This window comes from Nansenia antarctica (assembly GCF_963989245.1).
Source record: "Nansenia antarctica genome assembly, chromosome: 12".
Classification (NCBI taxonomy): domain Eukaryota; kingdom Metazoa; phylum Chordata; class Actinopteri; order Argentiniformes; family Microstomatidae; genus Nansenia; species Nansenia antarctica.
In genome coordinates, this window is record NC_137682.1 from 10,690,804 (window position 1) to 10,713,288 (window position 22,485).

A 22,485-nucleotide genomic window follows, 5' to 3' on the forward strand; every position below is an offset into this window, starting at 1 on the left:
GCCCTGTTCGCCTGGGGTAAAGGAGAGAGAGGGAGAGACGGAGAGAGGAGAGAGAGGGGGGGAGGGGGGGAGAGAGATCGACTGCAGGGGTAGAGGAGATAGAAGGGGGTGGGGGAAAAGAGAAATTGAGAGGAGAGTAAGGAATAGAGGGATGATGAGGAAAAGAGGGAGAGGGAGTCCATTTACTGTAACCTGCTTTCAGTGCTTTCGAGAAGCTAAAGGATACAGGATGCTGCAGCCATTCGCTCTCTTCCCTCCTGCCGCAGTGTAGTTGAACTGCAGTGCGGTGTGTGTGTGTGTGTGTGTGTGTGTGTGTGTGTGTGTGTGCATTGCACTGTGACCATGCAGGATTAATAGCTTGAAATAGGCCTTATTAACCTGAAGTACTCTAGGGTACTGGCCTGGTTTAATCCATGAAGTATTGGCTTCACTGCAATATGCACACACAAACAGCACAGACACACACACACACACACGTGAACACACACTTATGCACGCACGCACGCACACACGCGCACACACACACATAAATAAGAAGGAAGGGAGGGATGAAAGAGAGAGACCTGTGCCTGTCTACCTATCTGCCTGTCTACCTATCTGCCTGTCTACCTACATATGACCAGTCATCTATTTTCTGTGTTTTATTTTCATATTATATAGTGTGTTTGACAATCAAAAGTTCATTGTGGATGATCATCTTACGATGTGCGTTCTCACTGCAAACAAATCGCTCCGCAAAAGTGTAAAAGTGTTTTTATACCATAGGACCATACTCGTTACGTACTCATTACGTTGTCATACTCATACGTTGTCGAGAACACATGTTGAAACAAGTAATCGAGCCTCGTTACAGTTCCCTCTCGTCCGCATTTCAGCCAGTAAATCATACCAGCCCTTTATAAACAAGCACAAACTACATTTGTCCACGACTTATCGTACCTACCTGCCGATCTACCTACCTGTCTACCTACCTATCTGCCTGTCTGTCTGTCTACCTACAAGCCTGTCTACCTACCTGTCTGTCTACCTAGCTGTCTACCTGCCTACCTGCCTGTTTACCTAACTGCCTGTCTTCCTACCTACCTGCCTGTCTAACTGCCTGCCCCATGCTATACATGTATGGGTGAAACCGATCTGACCTCCATCCATAACATAGGGTGAATAAGCAGAGATAGGAAACTCAGTTTAAAGGTGTCAAACGTTCATGCCTGTCATGTTATCAAGAGGAAAGAAATAATATATATAACAGACATAACAGCCCTGCTTCACTGAGTGTGTCAAATGCATGTACGTGAGACGAGCCTAATACAGAGTTGATTATGACTGTATTGTATTCAATATTATGCATGAAGTGTAGACGATGCGCTTGGAGTCTATTTTTCTCTAATCCACACGTGAAATCGCACTACAAAGTGAAATTAATTAGGTTTTAAGGACGTTAAAGAAACAGATGAACTGTGCATGCATGCATGCAATATCAGTACTAGATTGAAAAACAAGCTGATAAAGCAAAATACAGTGTTTTATCTTAAGTATACCATTTTAATGTGTTCACAATTGTGTACATTAACAATGTCATTATAAGTCAGTAGTTTTTAACTGGTCTGGCCTTGGGACCCACATTTTCCCATGGTCATTAAGTCGTGATCCATTTTTATAGAATACAAGAACATTTACTTCTCAAAAATGAGCTAGTAAACACACCTACAATGACATCATTTATTCTATTTTTTACATAAAACAAACAAATATGTGAGACGTTTTAATGCTTTGGTCCTCATATCGACAAACACACGTTTTGTTTGGTTTTGAAACACCGAACTACATTTCAACGTTGTTGAGAATCACAACACAAACACGTTAGTCAAGCCAAAATACTGCAACACAATGGATGATTCGGTGAGTAATCCCCACTGCTACCTAGTTAACTATAACACTACTTTACATTGTTAGCAGGCTCAGAAAAGTCCGATCATTACATTGGATCCCGATACGAGGACCAAAGCATTAGAACATGTCACATAATGTTCATCCCTGCATTCAGAGCACATTACTCTAGCAATAACAAACGGATCAAAACTGATCCTGATTAATACACTGATGAGTATGAACATCACAACTGTGTTCTGCTGATCCCGGTGAATATGAATAATATGATGATCATAACTGCCACTGTTACACATAATATGGTAATCTCTCAGAGTAGGCCTACTAAATGGGCTGTTTTCAGTCAACCAGCATTTGGGGAAGCTAATGATATAGTTGGGGATGTGCTTTTAATAGGGGTGGGCATCAATGATCGACGATCGATAATTGATCGATAAGGATCTTGGTCGATCACAAAATATTTTGCTCGATAATCTTTATTATTATTATTATTATTTTATTTTTTTATAATAATAATAATGGAAATTAGTTTGTCCACGTGTCACCAGATTGCGTTCGTCTCTCACCCCTGAACATGTTAACATGTCAGATCATTTATAACGTAAAATGTGTTTTTAAGTTAAACAATTTAAGCTACTCACTGCCTTGTTTAAGAGGATTGTTATCTGACTGTAGTGTCTAGTTTGAATGTGAATGAATGAATGTGTGCAATATCAACACAAATAAAGTTTTTTCCCCAAGGAAAAAAAAATGTTTTTAATTAATTAATGGAAAAAAAGCTTATCGATTAATCGATAATTGATCGTTAATTCTTGCGGTTGTCGAAAAAGAAATTGTTATCGTTTGCCCAGCCCTAGACTGCTTTACTCCTGATAAGAGTTTCAAAGTCTGGAGTGATGGTAGACAGAGCTACTCTCAGATCATGCTCAGTGTCCAACCTGTTCAAAGTCGAGAAGCCACTTTTGCACAGATAAGTATGCTGAACGGTAGGACGATTTTTGACTCCATGAGTGGCCATAGGGACGGGTACTCTCCCATCACATGGTTGCTCCGGAACTGGGGAAGGCTTACTTAAAAGTCTGACATCAGATAGCTAAGCACTAGCAACTACTTTGGGCTTTTCTAGTGTTCAAATTATGTATTTTGACCACACACTCTGTGACCCATTCAGAACGATTCCGCGTCCCACCCGTTGAGAAACACCGTTATAAGTCATCTGCCATCATCCCAGTACCAAAAAAGGGAAAGGTAACATGCCTAAACGACTGGCACCCTGTTTCTCTCACCCCTGTAATGAGCAAATGCTTTGAAAAGTTGGTCATCAAGGTCCTGATCTGCAGAATGCTGCCACCCACCCTGGACCCTCGCCAATTTGCCTACCAGGAAAACAGGTCAACGGATGACGCCATCGCCACCGCACTCTCACCCACCTTGACAAGTGAAACTCTAGGGGCCGGTTTCACAGACAAGGCTTAAGCCTAGTCCTGGACTAAAAAGCATCTTCAATGGAGATTTTACATTGAAAGTGTGATTTAGTCCAGGACTAGGCTTAAGCCTTGTCTGTGAAACCGGCCCTATGTGATTCAACACCATAGTCCCCTCCAGACTCGACAGCGAGCACAGGGACCTAGGCATCGACCCCAGCGTGTGAAACTGGATCCTGGACTTCCTCTCAGATCGTAAACAAGTGATGAAGATGGGTTCTAAGACCTCCGACCCTCTGACCATTAACACAGGTGCCTCACAAGGCACTAGGCCTCCTTCTCTACTCCCTGTACACACACACAACTGTGTGACCACTCACAGCTCCAACACAGTGATCAAGTTCACCGACGACACAACAGTGATCGGCCGCAATGCGCTGCAAAGAGTAGTGGGGACAGCTGAGAAGATCAGCGGATGTGAGCTCCCTCCATCCAAGACACCTACAGGGACCGATGTGTCAGAAAGGCCCTCGGGATTATTAGGGACCCAAGCCACCGCAATCAGAAACTGTTGGAGCTACCGCCGTCGGGGAAACGGCACCGCAGCATCAGGGCTAAACCCCCAGAGGATGACAAACAGCTATTTCCCCCGAGCAACCAGGCTCCTGGAGAGATACACTGGAAGAATACAAAAGACTGCCACCCCCTAACCAACCCCACACATACTACAAACATGAACAGTATTATAACTACTGCACACTACTTGTTGGATTACTTGTATAACATTGGACTAATTTACTAACCTACTGTATTGTGGGTAATTTTTTTATACGGTGCCTTTTCCGTCCCCAGTACTAAATCATGTTGTATTTTGTCTAAATTTGGACAAATACTAATTCCATTAGGTTTTTCATGTATAGTCAATTGTTATTTATTATGAATACAATGATATGGGCTTCTAAGTTGTTGTTTTCTACATTTTAAAAGCTTTGGTTGGATTTTGAAAATTGGATTTTGCATGGGATTTGGGATGTCCCCAGTGTTGTTCATTCAACTTCAATCCCCAAAATAACTATTAAAAACATATACATTTCCAAATATGTTATTATTATTTCATTTTCCTGATCAATATCTATTGAAATCAAATATAGTTTTTATCCTTTTTTTTTATTTTGTACAAATAATTAAGGTTTTGCTTACAATATTGCTTGTCCCTGCGATCACTGTCCACCCTGTTATGCTGTGTTAATGTCCCTTTTAAAAGAAAACCATATTTCTCAATCACATCACTCTCATGAGGTGACATCACATCAGTGGAGGGGATTTCAAATGTGGTAAGCTGTGTGATTTTCTACCTCTTTTACCATCTGATTTTTATGTTTTTATCCAGTGAGTTTAATGTGGTTGACCATAACGTGTCCACCCTGTTATGCCTAAATATTGAGGAGATCAATCAAATTGAATAATTTCAAAAAAAGTATTTAGTGCAAATTAGATTCCTCATCAAGTATTCATGGTCATTCTAGGCATTATGCTAACACAGGCAGGCTAAAGGCTAACTTTAACTCAAAATGTCCACCCTGTTAGTGTCCACCCTGTTATGTGTCCACTCTGTTCTGGAGACACTCGCCCTATTCAACTACAGAGGGTATTCTAAATAAAATAAAATGTAGGTGCCTGAGCTCGACCACTATGTTTTTCAGCAAGCTAGATATGTCCTTTATATAATAGAACATTAAAATATAGATAAATCAACAATTTATTTTTCACAAGTTATGAAGTCCAAATGGCACCGTATAAAAAAATGACCCTTGTATTATATTGCATTATATATCATCATCATACTCTGCATAGCATGTTTTGCACCATTGAAGCCACTGTAAAATCCAACACTTGATTACTTTATCAACTTTTTTACCGTTACTTATTATTACTGTGTTTTGTATCTGAATGCTGCAATGTCAATGTTGAGGAACCAAAGCCAAGAATTTTACTGTCTTGTGTACTTGTACGGTAAGATGCAATAAAAATTATTCTGCTTCTGATAAGACTTGTGAGCACATGTGACTGAATTATAACGTATGCCATCATCTCATAATGGTCCTGAGCTATTCTTAACCATTTTGTGTCCCTTAAAAAATGGTCTCATTGACAGACATAAGATAATGTATTACGAAGACATTATAATGCATCATACATGCTTAGAATACGTAATAGTGTGTTTGTGTGACTCATCGACAGACACTATCGAGCTGGCCCATCCCTTTGTGTGTCTGAGAGAGTAAGACCAAAAGAAAGAGTATAAGTCAGAGAGAGTGTAAGACCAAAATCCATTTACTGTCTAATGAGATATTGGAAGTGCTAATGATACACTAAAAATAGTATCTCTTTAAATATATCAACTGTACAGTAATGGCTAGAACCGGTCATCATTAAACTCGCTTGACATAACAATATGACATTTGCTTGGTAAAATGTTCCTATAACATCAAAGAAGTACACACCCCGGCTTCTGAAAAGAAATAAAAAGCAGAGCAATAACAGAGAGATCCCCTCTGCTAAGAAGAAATGACTTATTACAATAATTACTGTGATACATACCAGGATAATGGCATAATAATGTGGGCCTGGGATCCGAAAGAGTAAAACGATGACACAATTAATGACTTACTGGCCGTGGCGTCAGCAGAATTCTTATCTATTCATTACGAGGCGCCACTTATGCATTGTGACTCCCCCATTAGGATTCCGACGGGCCTGCCGTGGCTATTCAGAGTTTTACACACATTGTTCACTAGCTGGCAACATTAAATGAGGTAATAATTCAGGAATCGATCACTTAATGTCTACTAAGAGGTTTCCTCTTCATCTGTGGTCTGTCTGGCACGGTAGGGGGGGAAAAAATAGAATGAGTCGAAGTATTTGTTTTACATTGTAAAGCAACTGTCGTTACATCGATCTAACACAATAACAGCATAATTTGTGCGCTATTATAAAAGGCTCGTCTGCATGTCTGTGACCTTGTTGAGTGATTAAGAAGACACAGCTGTTAACATTTTATGATGAGGTGTGCTAAGCTGCTATTAAATATTAAAGGGACACGGTGGATGTTTAGTAGCACATTTTGTCCCCTAAAATCTTAAATAAGTACGTGTTGAATGTATGGTTATCATACTCATATAATATCATATCAATTAATTGCTTGCCTCATAAAACCAGACGCTCTACATTTCTTGGTAACCCTTATTTTTATAGCCCGGTATTAAGCAGGTATGTTTTTATCGCCTGATTATTACATATTAATTATGCTCAGTGTTTCTTTTAGATTAGCTGACACACGCACCACTGTGTGTCATTTAGTACCATGCAGTTACCAGTTCTGCTGAGTTTTTCTTTCAGGTAAGCACCAGAAAGTACCCCTTGTTACCACATCGCTAACACGTCTTTGTCTATTCCAGATTTGGAATTTCCCTTCATTTTCTCGTCAATTATGCTGAATGTATTGAGGTTAGTATCAGAAAGTAAACCTTGTTACCTCAAAGTCATCAAAGGTGGCGCACCTATCTTAACAGCTATGATTAGCACACAGTTTGAAAGTGACTGGTAAATATGGCTATGCGCTCGATGTGTTATTGTTTGGATCAGTAGACATGGTACATAAATGAATAAGCCTTTATTTTACAGCCTTGTTTCATTTCTTTGAGAGCAAAACTAGCATTGCACCTCATTGACCTTTTTAACAAGCATGCATACACCAAATGATGCCGTACATGTCCCCGTACATGCCATGTTCTATTTGTTGACGTATTTTCCTTTTGAGTATTATACCTTGCCTACTAATCCAGAACAATAACTTAACTGTATTTAACAGTAGCAGTAGTCGACCCCGAGAGCTAATGATAGTTATTAACGCGCCACCTTAAAGAAGCAGTAATGCAGCGTGACGGAGAGGGGGGGTTACGTTCATGTAGCGATGCGATAATGGGATTCCCACACCGTACCTAAACCCACATCTTGGAGCTAAATACTAAATGAACCTCCTATTAAAGGAACCGCACTGGAGACGCTACCCCAAACAAGGCTGTTGTGACAGAAAGCATCTCTCTCTCTCTCTCTCTCTCTCTCTCTCTCTCTCTCTCTCTCTCTCTCTCTCTCTCTCTCTCTCTCTCTCTCTCTCTCTCTCTCTCTCTCTCTCTCTCTCTCTCTCTCTCTCTCTCTCTCTCTCTCTCTCTCTCTCTCTCTCTCTCTCTCTCTCTCTCTCTCTCTCTCTCTCTCTCTCTCTCTCTCTCTCTCTCTCTCTCTCTCTCTCTCTCTCTCTCTCTCTCTCTCTCTCTCTCTCTCTCTCTCTCTCTCTCTCTCTCTCTCTCTCTCTCTCTCTCTCTCTCTCTCTCTCTCTCTCTCTCTCTCTCTCTCTCTCTCTCTCGTCACGAAACGTCGCGTCATGACACATCGTCCCGACAGCTTGATTCCAAATCCCCGGGCTATATATACTGTAGGTGTGAATCATTATACACCCTTCAAGTGTGGAAAACGTGAGAGAGAGAAAGGTGTATGTATAGAGTATTGATTATACCAATATTGTTAAAACAGGTGTATGTCAGTGTGTATAGAGTATTGATCATATCAGTGTTGTTAAAACAGGTGTATGTCAGTATGTATAGAGTATTGATTATACCAATATTGTTAAAACAGGTGTATGTCAGTATATATAGAGTATTGATTATACCAATATTGTTAAAACAGGTGTATGTCAGTGTGTATAGAGTATTGATTATACCAATATTGTTAAAACAGGTGTACGTCAGTATGTATAGAGTATTGATCATACCAGTGTTGTTGATGCCACTGTGGAGGGCCGCGGCCGGTAGACCCACAAGAATTTTAAAATGTATAATTCCTTTATTTATTACTTTCTTGTGTGACTGATGATTTAATGATTTAACTGAAAAGGAAGCCATTTTGCTTGATATGCAAAGAGAAAAGAGCAAAGAATACATAGTTCTGCGACATTATGAAGCAAGGCATCCTGTCCCCATGGAAACCTATCCAGCAGGGTCAGTAGAGCGAGCTCATCATCTGTCAGAACTAAAAAAAACTATGTTACAGAAGTGTACAGACCAGGGGCTCCAAGGGAACAATGGAACGACTCATGCCAAAATGCTGTGTGGATTACTGGAACGTTTTGAAAACCGATCCTGTTCTCTAGATGAGTTGATTTCTGTCAAATCCCTTCAACTTTGACATGACAAAAAGTGCCGATGTTTGTGACCAACTTGGACTTGACAAGGCCATTCGAGGAAGAGTCGATGGAGATGCACGCGATGTATGAGGACCACATTGAGCAGCTGTAGAGGGCAGATGTTCGGGATCTTTGAGTACATTCTACTGGACATGATCGACGACTGGCTCGTAGCACAAAGCTGTTGTCCATTTTCGGCTCAACCTACACATGCGAGCAGACTTTCTCGACAATGGGACACACCAAAAACAAGAAAGGTAACAGACTGACTGATGGAAGTCTATGTGCTGAACTAAGATGTGCCTGTGCCTCACTCATACCAAACCTCAGGAGGTTGGTGGAGAACAGCATGTGCGAGAAGTCACACTAAGTAAGTGCACAATTATTTATTAATAACGTAGTATTATAACATTATATTATAGTATATATTTGGGCGCCAAATTGTACAATTTTAAAATGAAATAATATTACTGGTAGTGGTATATTAGTGGTCATGAATGCGTGGGAGGGGCGCTTTTTATGTTGTGCGGCCCACAGATGTTGCCTGGAGTTAAAACCAAGTTGGCCACCAGTGATGTATTTCTCATACCAGTGTTGTTAAAACAGGTGTATGTCAGTGAGTGTACAGTGTGTAAAGAGTATTGTTCGTACCAGTGTTGTTAAAACAGGTGTACTGTATGAAAGTGCGTGCACAGTGTGTACAGTGTTTATCGTACCGGTGTTGTTAGAACAGGTGTACTGTATGAAAGTGCGTGCACAGTGTGTACTGTGTTTATCGTACCGGTGTTGTTAGAACAGGTGTACTGTATGAAAGTGCGTGCACAGTGTGTACTGTGTTTATCGTACCGGTGTTGTTAGAACAGGTGTACTGTATGAAAGTGCGTGCACAGTGTGTACAGTGTTTATCGTACCGGTGTTGTTAAAACAGGTGTACTGTATGAAAGTGCGTGCACAGTGTGTACTGTGTTTATCGTACCGGTGTTGTTAGAACAGGTGTACTGTATGAAAGTGCGTGCACAGTGAAATACTTTCTTGTGCAATATGACAACCCTAGTTGACTATCTGTGCAGTATAGTACAGTGGATTGTGTACATAGCCTCTATTGATGTAAACCAGCTCCTTATCTTCTTGTGATTTTATGCATCTATGCTTTTTCCAAAATGTGTTTCTTTTTCCTTTCTTAAACACCAGGGGAGCCTCCCCTCCTAAATTTCGTTGTTTGGTACCTGTACTGTAACAATGACAAATAAAGTCTATCTATCTACCGTGTTTATCGTACCGGTGTTGTTAGAACAGGTGTACTGTATGAAAGTGCGTGCACAGTGTGTACAGTGTTTATCGTACCAGTGTTGTTGCGATTGGGGCTGGCTTCCCCCTGACTCTGGCTCAGGCTCCTCATGGGACCCTTGTGGTAGACGCGCTCCTCATAGATGGGGTCTATGTGGTGCTCAGGGGAGCCCAGGGGCCGGAGCTCCGGACCGCAGTGGCTGTGCTGACTGCTGTAGGACCCCCGGGAACCTGGGGGGCGGGGGGGGGGGGAGAGAGAGAGAGAGAAAGAGAGAGAGAGAGAGAGAGAGAGAGGAAAGTCAGCCCAGTGTATTCCGTTCATGAAATTTTTCCGATTAATTCATCATTTTACACCAAAATTCCTTCTCCACTCCACCCAGTTGAGCGCTGACAGGGTTAACGACATCACAATTCAACGCCGCTTCATTTGATATGGAAATACATTCCCCCCCCCCGACCGAAGATTTACCGAGCTATTTCAGGCGGAGTTCGTATACAAAGCTAATATTGTCCCTGTGCACAGTATTTGGATTGGATGTTTGTTGGATGCTGATAGCCCCTGTGATAGAGAGTGGATTTTCTACCCTGGTATTGTGGTAGCTGGGGATAGAAATTATTCAATGTGATCTCCGTGGAGGACGTTATTTCACGTCAGCTGTGAAATAATGAAATGCGCAAATTTGCATTCTTTTTCGCTGCCTTTGGCAGGAGTTACCGAATACCAAATGCACACTCCCTCACACGGAAAACACTTGTTCGTAACACAGTGTGACAAACACACACGGCACAGAGACTTCACCAAAAGAGAGGAGAGAAGGTATGTGTGTGTGGGGGGGGGGGGGGAGTGGTGGGTGGATAGACAGAGGGAGAGGGAAAGGGGAAGGCGGGTGAAGAGAGAGGAGAGGGAGAAAGAGAGAGAGAGAAAGATAAAGTAAGCGAAAAAGAGAGTGATGGGCGGGGGACGATAAAACAGAAGGGTGCAGAGAGGAGACGGATAGAGAGCTGGAAAAAAGGTGGAATATGTGCATGCGTTTTGCGTGTATATTGTGTACACACGCATGTGTGTGTGTGTATGTGTCATGTGCATACACGTCTATGTGTGTGCACACGCATTAACCAACTCCTAGGTGTCTAGATTATGAACTGAGAGAGCAAGAGCTTAAACGCAACAGTACAAATTACTGAATCATGGAAGCCATCGGTCCCTTAAAAAAAAAGGAAAAAAAGTCCTTTACGGAGTGTCCATTACGAAAGTGTTTACTTCTTTCAAAAAAAACAACGCAGCACATCACTTCTTCGCTAGCAGAAGCTTCCCTTCACACTCTAATAGCGATCATTTACAAAAGGGAGACCGTTTGGGTTGTGGCAAAGAGAGAGGAGGAGTGAAGAATCGAGGGAATATTCGGGAAGGAGGGAGTAGTCATTAGAGCGACGGACGCACTCTTCCGTCAAGCGACTCATCATGTCTCTCTCTCTCTCTCTCTCTTCCTCCTCCTCTATTCCTCCCCTCGTCCTCCCTTTTCTTTTGAAGTCTTACGGGGGAGAGTTACTGAGTCACAGAGGCACCCCGAATCAAAGCACACAGAGCTCGCTTTCTTTCAAATGGAGGGCTGGGGGTGGAGGGATGGGGGTGGGGGGAAGGGGGAGGGAGCTGGCGTCCCATGACATTTCATACAATCAGAAAAATAAAACAGAAATGCAAAACAGAAGCAGGTCCCCCGTCGACCGTGTTCTGCTCTTAACTTCCTGAGTGTGAGCTAAAGCGGAAACAAGCGTACTATTAGAACACAATAGCTATTATAATATTATACCACGGCGCACATCCGAAAAGTAATTCTTCACCTCTTTACCACATGGGTATTTACCTAATTCTATTTTTAACAAAAAAGGCATTTGAAGTTCTCACTTTGAAGTGTGTTCTCAATATCAAAATCAAACTCGGAATAAAAAAATATAGCTATTAAAGAAAGAAAGGCAAAGGAAAGACAGACACTCAGTCAAGTTCTCCCTGTAGATAGGGGGAGCATAGAAGACCTGAGTTAAAAAATGTAAAACCCAATCCAAACACACTTAAGTATTTGGAATGATCTCAAATACTATTTGAACCCAGGTCTGGTGCATACCCCACAGCAAGTATAACCGTGATCATAAAGAGAGACACTAGAGTGTCATTACCTCCACTTCGACTCACTAATGAGGCTCCTGCAGTGATGTTATGTTTTAGCCTTGCCAACTTTATGGTGGCCACCATGTTTCTCACTACAAGATCCTACTGGCCCTCTCATAAGGCTAATACGTCCAGTTGTAAAGACTACAATTCTTTGGACTATCATTGGTCATGACATGCACATGGCATGGAATTGCAGTACTGTATGTGAAATTATAGAAAATGCCCCATACATAATAAGATAAGGTAAAACAGTTGTAAGAGGACAGGTAACATCATATTCTTCCAGATTCAATGGGTAGGCCTATATAATTATTACAATATGACAGTAACATGCATTGCAAATGCACTGCACACCATGCAATCTTTAGCAGCAGTATTCAAAGTCTTTGTGGCAATGGCTTAGTCCTGTTTTGCACAAGGAGAAGGATGCCGTGTAGGTCAAACGGTCTCTCGGTGACATAAGACATCAGGGACTGGTCTCTTCAGCCTCTTCAAACCTCACGACTCAGCGAGAGTGTGATTGCTGCCTTCAGAAGGACAGAGCGTTCAGAAACGCCACTCGACAAACACATGACCTCCTCAGTCCATACTAGTGCTTGCAGAGTGTTGCAGAATACCGGGCAGAGCGAACGCAACCCTCTGTACTGCATGGAGGGGACGTTATTACAATCAATAAGAGAGTGGCAATCTAAACACACACACTTACAGAAACACACACACACACTTTGGTTGAAATAGAAGATGACACCGCATAGGCGCAAGTGGTCATTAACACAAGTACCATGACAACAATCCTCCATCTATTGAACTCTATCAAGACCCTGCTATAGGCTAAGGACTCACTTTAGTCCATTACCAAGAGGAACTGTCACAATCAACACACACACACACAGAGACATCCACACAGCGGAGGATGAGGAGGCAGAGGAAGGCGTCACTTGGGAGAATGAATCCCCTGTGACCTTACTAGGAAGTAAAGGTTTTAAACCTGTCTTGTCTCTAGGGTGTGTGTGTGTGTGTGTGTGTGTGTGTGTGTGTGTGTGTGTGTGTGTCTGTGCGTGCGTTTCTCTCACCTGCTAGACTGCCAGGCCTCTGGAGGGTGGCGGTAGCGTAGAGCTCGTGGGAGATCTTGTACTGGTCTGAGGCGTGGTGAGCAGCCAGGCGTTTGGGAGACAGCGTGGCATAACTTCCGATGCCTGAACTCATCTGGGAACCACAGCAGAGTGTGTACATACATCAACAGAGCATTCAGATAGAAATACATATTCTACAACAGCATGTTTGGATACTGGATTCTGATTGGCTAGCAACAGTGGTAAATACCCCAACTCCCTTCAGTTCAGCTCCAACTGCATTTCCAGTATCCCAATCAATCTGATTAAGAACACCTGATTTGTTTTTGCTTTGGCTCAAAGGCAAGTGAATGTGGCCTAGCCTACAATGCAATCGTTGATCTTGTTTATGGGACTATATTCTGTGGCGGAAGGATATATGTATTCTGAAACGATTAATGATTGTAAATAAATGAATTTAATGTTACAACTGTGTATTTCATATTATGTGGTAGCTTTTGTAGAAAAGCAATTTACCATTCGAGGGCGGAGGTTGTGGAGGCTTCGCCTCGTGCCACAACCCTGTACCAGTGGTAAATGTCTCCACAACCCCCTTCCTCTCATGGTAAATTGCTTACGTGTAGAACACACACCATTCTTGGTTACGTAACGTAACTCAATGTAATGAATATCTACAGTATCTCTTATGTTCACCTTTTAATCCAGACGGTCCTATCATTGGGCCCATACATTCTGCTTCAATTTGAGTATTCATTTCATTATTGATTACTTTACCTCCTTGTAATGGATTGCGCTTTGTGCAGTATGTTCTTCTGAACTATGATCTGAGCATATCCACACATAACCTAACAAGGTCTTACCTATCCAATGGCATTCTGCTTTTGCATCTGATCATCCTATTTTTTATGTTATATAAGCAGTTTAGTTTGGGTCTGGTTTTTAGGTCAGAAATGTGTCTCATAGCTGATTCAGATGAAGAGGTTTTAAGAACATCAAGATACCGTAGATAAGCATTGTGTAGAACAGAAGCAATTGTAAGACACACAATATATATCTTAAGAATGTGACACAGTACCTGGTGTAGTGGGGACGAGGACGAGCTAGCACCGCCCCCGGCTACCGAGTTAGGCGGAGAGGCCACCCTCAGCGGAGACCCCGGCCCACCTGCTGTTGTCACGGCAACTGTGGTGCTGTAATAACACAGTAATGAACGGCACCTTTAATATAATAACTAGGGCTGTCAATGTTAATGTGTTAACGATCGCGGTTCATTTGGAAACCGTAACGCGGTAAAATATTTGTTTTGTATACCTTTGTAAAACGCTAATTATTCGTATTACCATAACTTCATATTACCATGAATCATAACTTCTACTGACATGCGTGTCAAACGCTTGTAGAGGGTTTGAAGACAGAGTGGTTTGTGTACTGGATTATAATGATGAGACAGTCGTTGGTTACATTCGTGACCATCATGTTTACATGTATAGACGCTAATCACCACCACTTTACAAGTGTTCTGTCCTTTGTCACAGATGAATGTACAATGTACCTGTTTGCGATCAAATTGACACCCCTTTTTTCCCTTACACTACAGTATGGTTGAATGAAGGCTTCAGATGTGGATCAGGAATATTCTATATGTTCCCTTATTACAGAGACTGGGACAGCGACACTAGCTTCAATAACAATAATTGATGAATGGAGTAGAGAGCTAGCTAGCTAGCCAGCCCTGAGCCGGGTTCAATAGACACAGAGGCTGTGTTCGGAATGGCATACTAGCATACTACTCATACTAGATATGACGTGGATTTCGAGTATGCAGTGCTTTCACACTGTGTATGTGAAATTTGAGTATGCGAGAAATCTAGTATGTATACCCACATTTGTAAGTACGGATCGAGACCATACTATTTCCACTCAACGTCCCCAAAATGCATTGCGCGTCTCTTCAGTCTCGCCAAACTGCATCATACAAACTCTTCATACAGCTGTTGTTTTCAGTGGTTTTCAACCCTCTCCTCGGGGACCACCAGCCGTTCCACATATTTGATCTGTTCCACCACCAGCACACCTGATTCAACTAATCAAATGCAAAGCAATTATGATTTGTACTTGATTAGTTGAATCAGGTGTGCTGGTGGTGGAACAGATCAAATATGTGGAACGGCTGGTGGTCCCCGAGGAGAGGGTTGAAAACCACTGGTTTACATGGTCCGAGAGCCTGGAGACTGAAAACTCGACTTAGACCAGAACAGAGCAGAGCTACTAGCCAGCTGGCGCCACCAAGGGCGAGAGAACCTAGGCACCTTCACCAGCTGCACGGCCGTCACAGTAACCCAATGTTCTTAGCCAATGCCCGAGAGGAGTTAGCCGTGCTAGCTTTCCTGCGAGGGCTCCTCGTCCCAGAGCAGCTGCGACTGCACATCCGCCTTGCTACACCCCAGTCTCTCAGCAAAGAGCTCTGTGAGGAAGGGGTGCTCTCTACTCAGCCTACCCAATGACGAGCCTTTAGTCCCCGACCACACGTCCGATGGATCGACCACAATGGCGACAACGAGATGGAAGAGATCTACCAAGTGAGTGCCCCGCGGCGACCCCTATCCTACGGATGACGTCCACCCTGGGCCACCGACCACTGCTACTGGTGCGACAAGCCTGGCCACAACTCCCGCAACTGCCCAGCACCAGCGCCAAAAGCCAGAACTCCCCAGCCAACTGGAAACGCCAACGGAGAGGTCTAACGAGGGGACCACCACTCCAGCCTCCAACCCCTCCTCGGAACCGATGTCCACTGGTTGGCCACCTAGGCCACACTAAAGGACTATACATGAACTGCGAACTCGACCTGCCATGGTCGACACAGGGGCTACCATCACCCTAGTGCGACGAGGCATCCTCCCGGGCACCATTGTCCCTCCTTCAGCGGCATGGGCATCAACCAGCACCCACCTGACGATGGTGACAGGAGAGAAGGCCGAGATGAGAGTGAGAAAGCTGCTACGAGTGCAGGCTGGAGACCAAGAGCTGGTGCACAAGTTCTGGCTCGCTGAGGGGGCCCGTGTGGACAAGCTGGGGTCGTCCATCACCCTCAGCACCAAAACTGTGAAACTCCGGACCAGTCAGGAGAGAAGCCGCAGACCCAGGGACTGACCCATCAGCCGCCGGGCAGCTGCCCCTCCATCAGCACCTCAAGCCCTCCGACAGCCCCTGGGCAGCACCAGCCGTGTTAGTTAAAAAGAAGGATGGCAGCTGGTGTTTCTGCGTGGATTACTGGCAACTGAACGACGTGACAAAAAAAGACTCTTACCCGCTTCCCTCGGTTCGACGACGCCCTAGACTACATCAGAGGGTCCAGCTGGTTCAGTTCACTCGACCTGCACAGCAGCTAAGTAGAGCTGGCCCCCCGAAGCAAGATCAAAAACCGCGTTCACCAATGGGCAAGGGCTGCGGGAGTGTGACCAGTCAAGGTAGCCACAGTCCGAGACTGGCCGACCCCTACCAACGTCAGCGAGCTGTGGAATTTCCTGCGTCTGGCGTCATACTACCGACGCTTCGTGCAAGACTTCCCCAGCCCGCTATTTCTCCCGACCGACGAGACTGACAAGACCTTGGCATCGGTGAGAGACTGGCTGGAGGCGGAGCGGCGTCCCGACTGGACCGAGGGGTCGGCACAGGGGCCGCCGCTCGGTCCAGCTACCATTCCCAGTGGACCGGGGAAGAGCCGGCTCCTGCAACCCAGCTCGCCATTCTCACTAGTCAACATCAACGCGACTGGGACCGTCACCTACCCCAGGTCCTGTGGTCCTACAGAACAGCAGTACAGGAGTCCGCGCAATGCACGCCAGCTGCTCTCATGTTCGGGCGGGAACTCGAGACACCGGTGGACTTAGTGTTTGGAGCCCCGCCCAAGCCTGAGATAGAAGGGGGAAAAGGAATGGAGTACTTCCGCGGACTGAAGGAGCACCTGGAGGCGGTTCATGATTATTCCCGAAAGGTCAGGTCTGACTCCGGGGGGTATCGCCCAAGCTCCGCAGCCACTGGCAGGGACCAGAAGAGGTCCTAGAGCGGCCTGCTGCGGGTGGGTGGGTTGATGACAGTCCAGGTAGCACCAGTTCATTGTGCATTGTTCTGTGTGTTTAGGTAGTAAATCAACTCAAGACTAGACTCAAGTACCTTGAGTCGTGCGGTGTACGGGGCCCAGGTATGATTCGTGAACTTGATTCCTTGTCTCTTGAGTCAAGTCCTTTCCACAATCACCACATTATGAACACATTCGGAAAAAAAGCACACAAAATAAAAGCACACAAAAAGACGGTTTCATGAAAGAGATACCTATAGGACTTGGCGAGGCGGGTGCCGGATGACTGTTTGTTGGGCGATGACGAGGAGGAAGGCAGGCGCTGGAGCTTGCTGGGGGAGCCAGACCCTCCTCCACCGGTCCCCAGAGAGAGAGGAGAGCTCACACGCTGGGCAGGCAGGGTGGAACTGGAGTAGTAGATGCCTGGGATGACCGAGAGAAAACATTCAATAAGACAGGGGGCTTTTGTTTTTATTAAGTTATTTTTCATTGACACGAGATAATGATCTTGGATTGAAATGTTAATGGATGAATGTTCGATACTGTATGCGATAACCCTTTAGCCTTTGGAATGTCTGTTACAAACTCCCGTAAGGGTGTTTTCACTCTCTCGGAGCAGGAGTTAGCATCCTTGAGAAGGCAAGCGTGGAATGTTCTTGGGAATGCAGGCATGTTAAGCACTGCCCTGAGAGACTTGTAATACTACATACTGACCGATACTCTTAGGGCCGGTTTCACAGACAAGGCTTAAGCCTAGTCCTGGACTAAATCACACTTTCAATGTAAAATCTCCATTGAAGATGCTTTTTAGTCCAGGATTAGGCTTAAGCCTTGTCTGTGAAACTGGCCCTTAGAGTACCAAAGGTTGTTTCGACTATCCCTGTCAGAGAACCCTTTTGAAGAACACATTTTGAATTCCATGTAGAACCCTTTCCACAGAGGGTTCGAAATACGGACCCCCCCCCCCTCAAGGAACCCTCTTGGAAGCCTTTTTTCTAAGATTGTATTCCTCCTTCCTGACAGATGAGGTGTGTCCACCTGTGGCAGGTTGTTGGGCGTCGGGCAGGTGGAAGGCACTGCCATGACTCTGGGAGAAGGGGTCCCCACCTGCTCCTGCCTGCTGCTGGGCCGCGCGGCTGGACGTCACCTGGAGGGAGGGGGAGAGAGAGAGACAGGTCCATCAGACTGGAGTCTGGAGGGAGGGGGAGAGAGAGACAGGTCTGTCAGACTGGAGTCTGGAGGGAGGGAGAGAGAGACAGACAGGAGACTATCAGACTGGAGTCTGGAGGGGGAGGGAGAGAAACAGGCAGGAGACTATCAGACTGGAGTCTGGAGGGAGAGGGAGACAGACAGACAGACAGACAGGAGACTATCAGACTGGAGTCTGGAGGGAGGGGGAGAGAGACAGACAGGAGACTATCAGACTGGAGTCTGGAGGCAGGGGGAGAGAGACAGACAGGAGACTATCAGACTGGAGTCTGGAGGGAGGGGGAGAGAGACAGACAGGAGACTATCAGACTGGAGTCTGGAGGCAGGGGGAGAGAGACAGACAGGTCTATCAGACTGGAGTCTGGAGGCAGGGGGAGAGAGACAGACAGGAGACTATCAGACTGGAGTCTGGAGGCAGGGGGAGAGAGACAGACAGGAGACTATCAGACTGGAGTCTGGAGGCAGGGGGAGAGAGACAGACAGGAGACTATCAGACTGGAGTCTGGAGGGAGAGGGAGACAGACAGACAGACAGGAGACTATCAGACTGGAGTCTGGAGGGAGGGGGAGAGAGACAGACAGGAGACTATCAGACTGGAGTCTGGAGGCAGGGGGAGAGAGACAGACAGGAGACTATCAGACTGGAGTCTGGAGGCAGGGGGAGAGAGACAGACAGGAGACTATCAGACTGGAGTCTGGAGGGAGAGGGAGACAGACAGACAGACAGACAGGAGACTATCAGACTGGAGTCTGGAGGGAGGGGGAGAGAGACAGACAGGAGACTATCAGACTGGAGTCTGGAGGCAGGGGGAGAGAGACAGACAGGAGACTATCAGACTGGAGTCTGGAGGCAGGGGGAGAGAGACAGACAGGAGACTATCAGACTGGAGTCTGGAGGCAGGGGGAGAGAGACAGACAGGTCTATCAGACTGGAGTCTGGAGGGAGGGGGAGAGAGAGAGAGACAGGTCTATCAGACTGGAGTCTGGAGGGAGGGGGAGAGAGAGAGACAGGTCTATCAGACTGGAGTCTGGAGGGAGGGGGAGAGAGACAGACAGGTCTATCAGACTGGAGTCTGGAGGGAGAGGGAGAGAGACAGACAGGAGACTATCAGACTGGAGTCTGGAGGCAGGGGGAGAGAGACAGACAGGTCTATCAGACTGGAGTCTGGAGGCAGGGGGAGAGAGAGAGAGACAGGTCTATCAGACTGGAGTCTGGAGGGAGGGGGAGAGAGAGAGACAGGTCTATCAGACTGGAGTCTGGAGGGAGGGGGAGAGAGACAGACAGGTCTATCAGACTGGAGTCTGGAGGGAGGGGGAGAGAGACAGACAGGTCTATCAGACTGGAGTCTGGAGGGAGGGGGAGAGAGACAGACAGGACACTATCAGACTGGAGTCTGGAGGCAGGGGGAGAGAGACAGACAGGAGACTATCAGACTGGAGTCTGGAGGGAGGGAGAGAGAGACAGACAGGACACTATCAGACTGGAGTCTGGAGGGAGGGGGAGAGAGACAGACAGGTCTATCAGACTGGAGTCTGGGGGGAGGGGGAGAGAGACAGACAGGAGACTATCAGACTGGAGTCTGGAGGGAGAGAGACAGACAGGTCTATCAGACTGGAGTCTGGAGGGAGGGGGAGAGAGAGAGACAGGTCTATCAGACTGGAGTCTGGAGGCAGGGGGAGAGAGACAGACAGGAGACTATCAGACTGGAGTCTGGAGGGAGAGGGAGAGAGACAGACAGGAGACTATCAGACTGGAGTCTGGAGGCAGGGGGAGAGAGACAGACAGGTCTATCAGACTGGAGTCTGGAGGGAGGGGGAGAGAGACAGACAGGAGACTATCAGACTGGAGTCTGGAGGGAGGGAGAGAGAGACAGACAGGACACTATCAGACTGGAGTCTGGAGGGAGAGGGAGAGAGACAGACAGGAGACTATCAGACTGGAGTCTGGAGGTAGGGGGAGAGAGACAGACACGAGACTATCAGACTGGAGTCTGGAGGGAGGGAGAGAGAGAGAGACAGGTCTATCAGACTGGAGTCTGGAGGGAGGGGGAGAGAGACAGACAGGTCTATCAGACTGGAGTCTGGAGGCAGGGGGAGAGAGACAGACAGGTCTATCAGACTGGAGTCTGGAGGCAGGGAGAGAGAGAGACAGACAGGACACTATCAGACTGGAGTCTGGAGGGAGCGGGAGACAGACAGACAGACAGGAGACTATCAGACTGGAGTCTGGAGGGAGAGGGAGACAGACAGACAGACAGGAGACTATCAGACTGGAGTCTGGAGGGAGGGAGAGAGAGACAGACAGGAGACTGTCAGACTGGAGTCTGGAGGGAGGGAGAGAGAGACAGACAGGAGACTGTCAGACTGGAGTCTGGAGGAAGAGGGAGAGAGACAGACAGGAGACTATCAGACTGGAGTCTGGAGGGAGTAGGAGAGAGACAGACAGGTCTATCAGACTGGAGTCTGGAGGAAGAGGGAGAGAGACAGACAGGAGACTATCAGACTGGAGTCTGGAGGGAGTAGGAGAGAGACAGACAGGTCTATCAGACTGGAGTCTGGAGGTAGGGGGAGAGAGACAGACAGGAGACTGTCATACTGTACTCGTCACGAGAAAGGCTTTGCTAGACTTAAAGTTAGACTCAGTGATTTGACAGCGACAGGTCGTGTTGTGACATCCACCAGTGAGAAGCTTCACCCGCTGCGGGTGGTCACGTCATATCGCTAGATCTACCTTTTAAGCTAACAGGAAACCCTGCCAGAAATGACATGTTGCATCCATTGCACATCATCAGCATAACACGACATGTCCACCGACTAGGAAATACGCTCCGGCCGATCGGATGGACACGGCACTTTGCTTTGTCGGCTTCAGTCACAGAAAGAGCATACGTACAATGATACGTGCCAAACTCTATTCCCTTAATCGTTGATATGATATCATGTCCTAACCAACTCGCCAAAACTTTAGTTTGTTAACTTAAAATCAGTGGAGTGGTTAAACAATTCGTTTTAATGACTTCAACCTAAGTGTATGTAAACCTCCTTCGCCTCCGACTGTACATGTTTGCACTCGACGGTTGTGTAGCGGCTCAGATACACGACACATGGTCTCTCCTAATGTATTCCAATACATCCGCTGAGACTATAGGAGAACATATGCTTCCCTCCTCCACAGAACTCCCATCATCTTATGGTGATGACACCAACCATGCAGACATGTTCTCCCCATAGGCGAACAATACAGAGAGGAAAACACACTCACACACAAACACACAACACGCACAGCGCGCACACACACACACACACACACACACACACACACAGACACAGCATGCATACCACACATGCACACACACACACACACACACACACACACACACACAGACACAGCATGCATAGCACACATGCACACACGCACGCACACACACACACACACACACACACACACTCCCCTCAGGCAGCTCTCTGTATTATTTTTCCTCCTATAATCACCCAAACCGTGCCTGCTGATTACAATGAGCCTTTGGTTCCAGTGTTCCTCATTTGGAGAGGGGCATGAAAACTGATTAATCTGAAACACTGAATGGATTATGCTATTTAAAACAACCTGTAGTCAGTATTTGGCAAAGCTGCGTTGTCAAGCCAAACCGTGTGCGTGCTTCTCTCTCTCTGTGTGTGTGTGTGTGTGTGTGTGTGTGTGTGTGTGTGTGTGTGTGTGTGTGTGTGTGTGTTTGTGCGCGTGCGCGTGCCCGCCGCGCGTGTGAGAGAGACAAACGGACACACACAGACAGGATGACAGAAAGGCAGAGAGAAACAAAGGAGACGGAGAGTGTGGTACACTATACAAAATCCATCCATCCACAGACAGATGTATGTATATATATATTTATATATATATGCCCATCTGTTATATCTATATGCCCACAGGTTCCAGATGCATATGCATTATTTAACTGCAGGTGAGCATACTTACTCTTATAAATACTCTGCATAAGTGCACCTTTCTGATGCAGTGGCTTATCTAAACCTACAATGGCGTCAACACACCCCTTCACTTTTCCCACATTGTTCTGTGTTCTCGACTCAATTTAAAATTGATCAAATACAAAAAAATTG

General features: G+C 45.8%; 1 protein-coding gene across 1 annotated transcript in view; it reads right to left on the reverse strand.

Annotated features, from left to right (window-relative positions):
- Nucleotides 1–22,485, reverse strand: part of LOC308168849 (catenin delta-2-like) — a gene marked incomplete at both ends in the record, with an annotated part of 196,466 nt that overhangs the window by 130,662 nt on the left and 43,319 nt on the right. The window contains 8 exons of the mRNA XM_080543493.1: nt 9,895–10,068; nt 13,081–13,213; nt 14,156–14,244; nt 15,690–15,798; nt 15,954–16,032; nt 16,686–16,811; nt 17,416–17,584; nt 18,200–18,308. Of these exons, the coding sequence (XP_080399619.1) occupies nt 9,895–10,068; nt 13,081–13,213; nt 14,156–14,244; nt 15,690–15,798; nt 15,954–16,032; nt 16,686–16,811; nt 17,416–17,584; nt 18,200–18,308 (988 nt within the window). The remainder of the gene's footprint in view (nt 1–9,894; nt 10,069–13,080; nt 13,214–14,155; nt 14,245–15,689; nt 15,799–15,953; nt 16,033–16,685; nt 16,812–17,415; nt 17,585–18,199; nt 18,309–22,485) is intronic.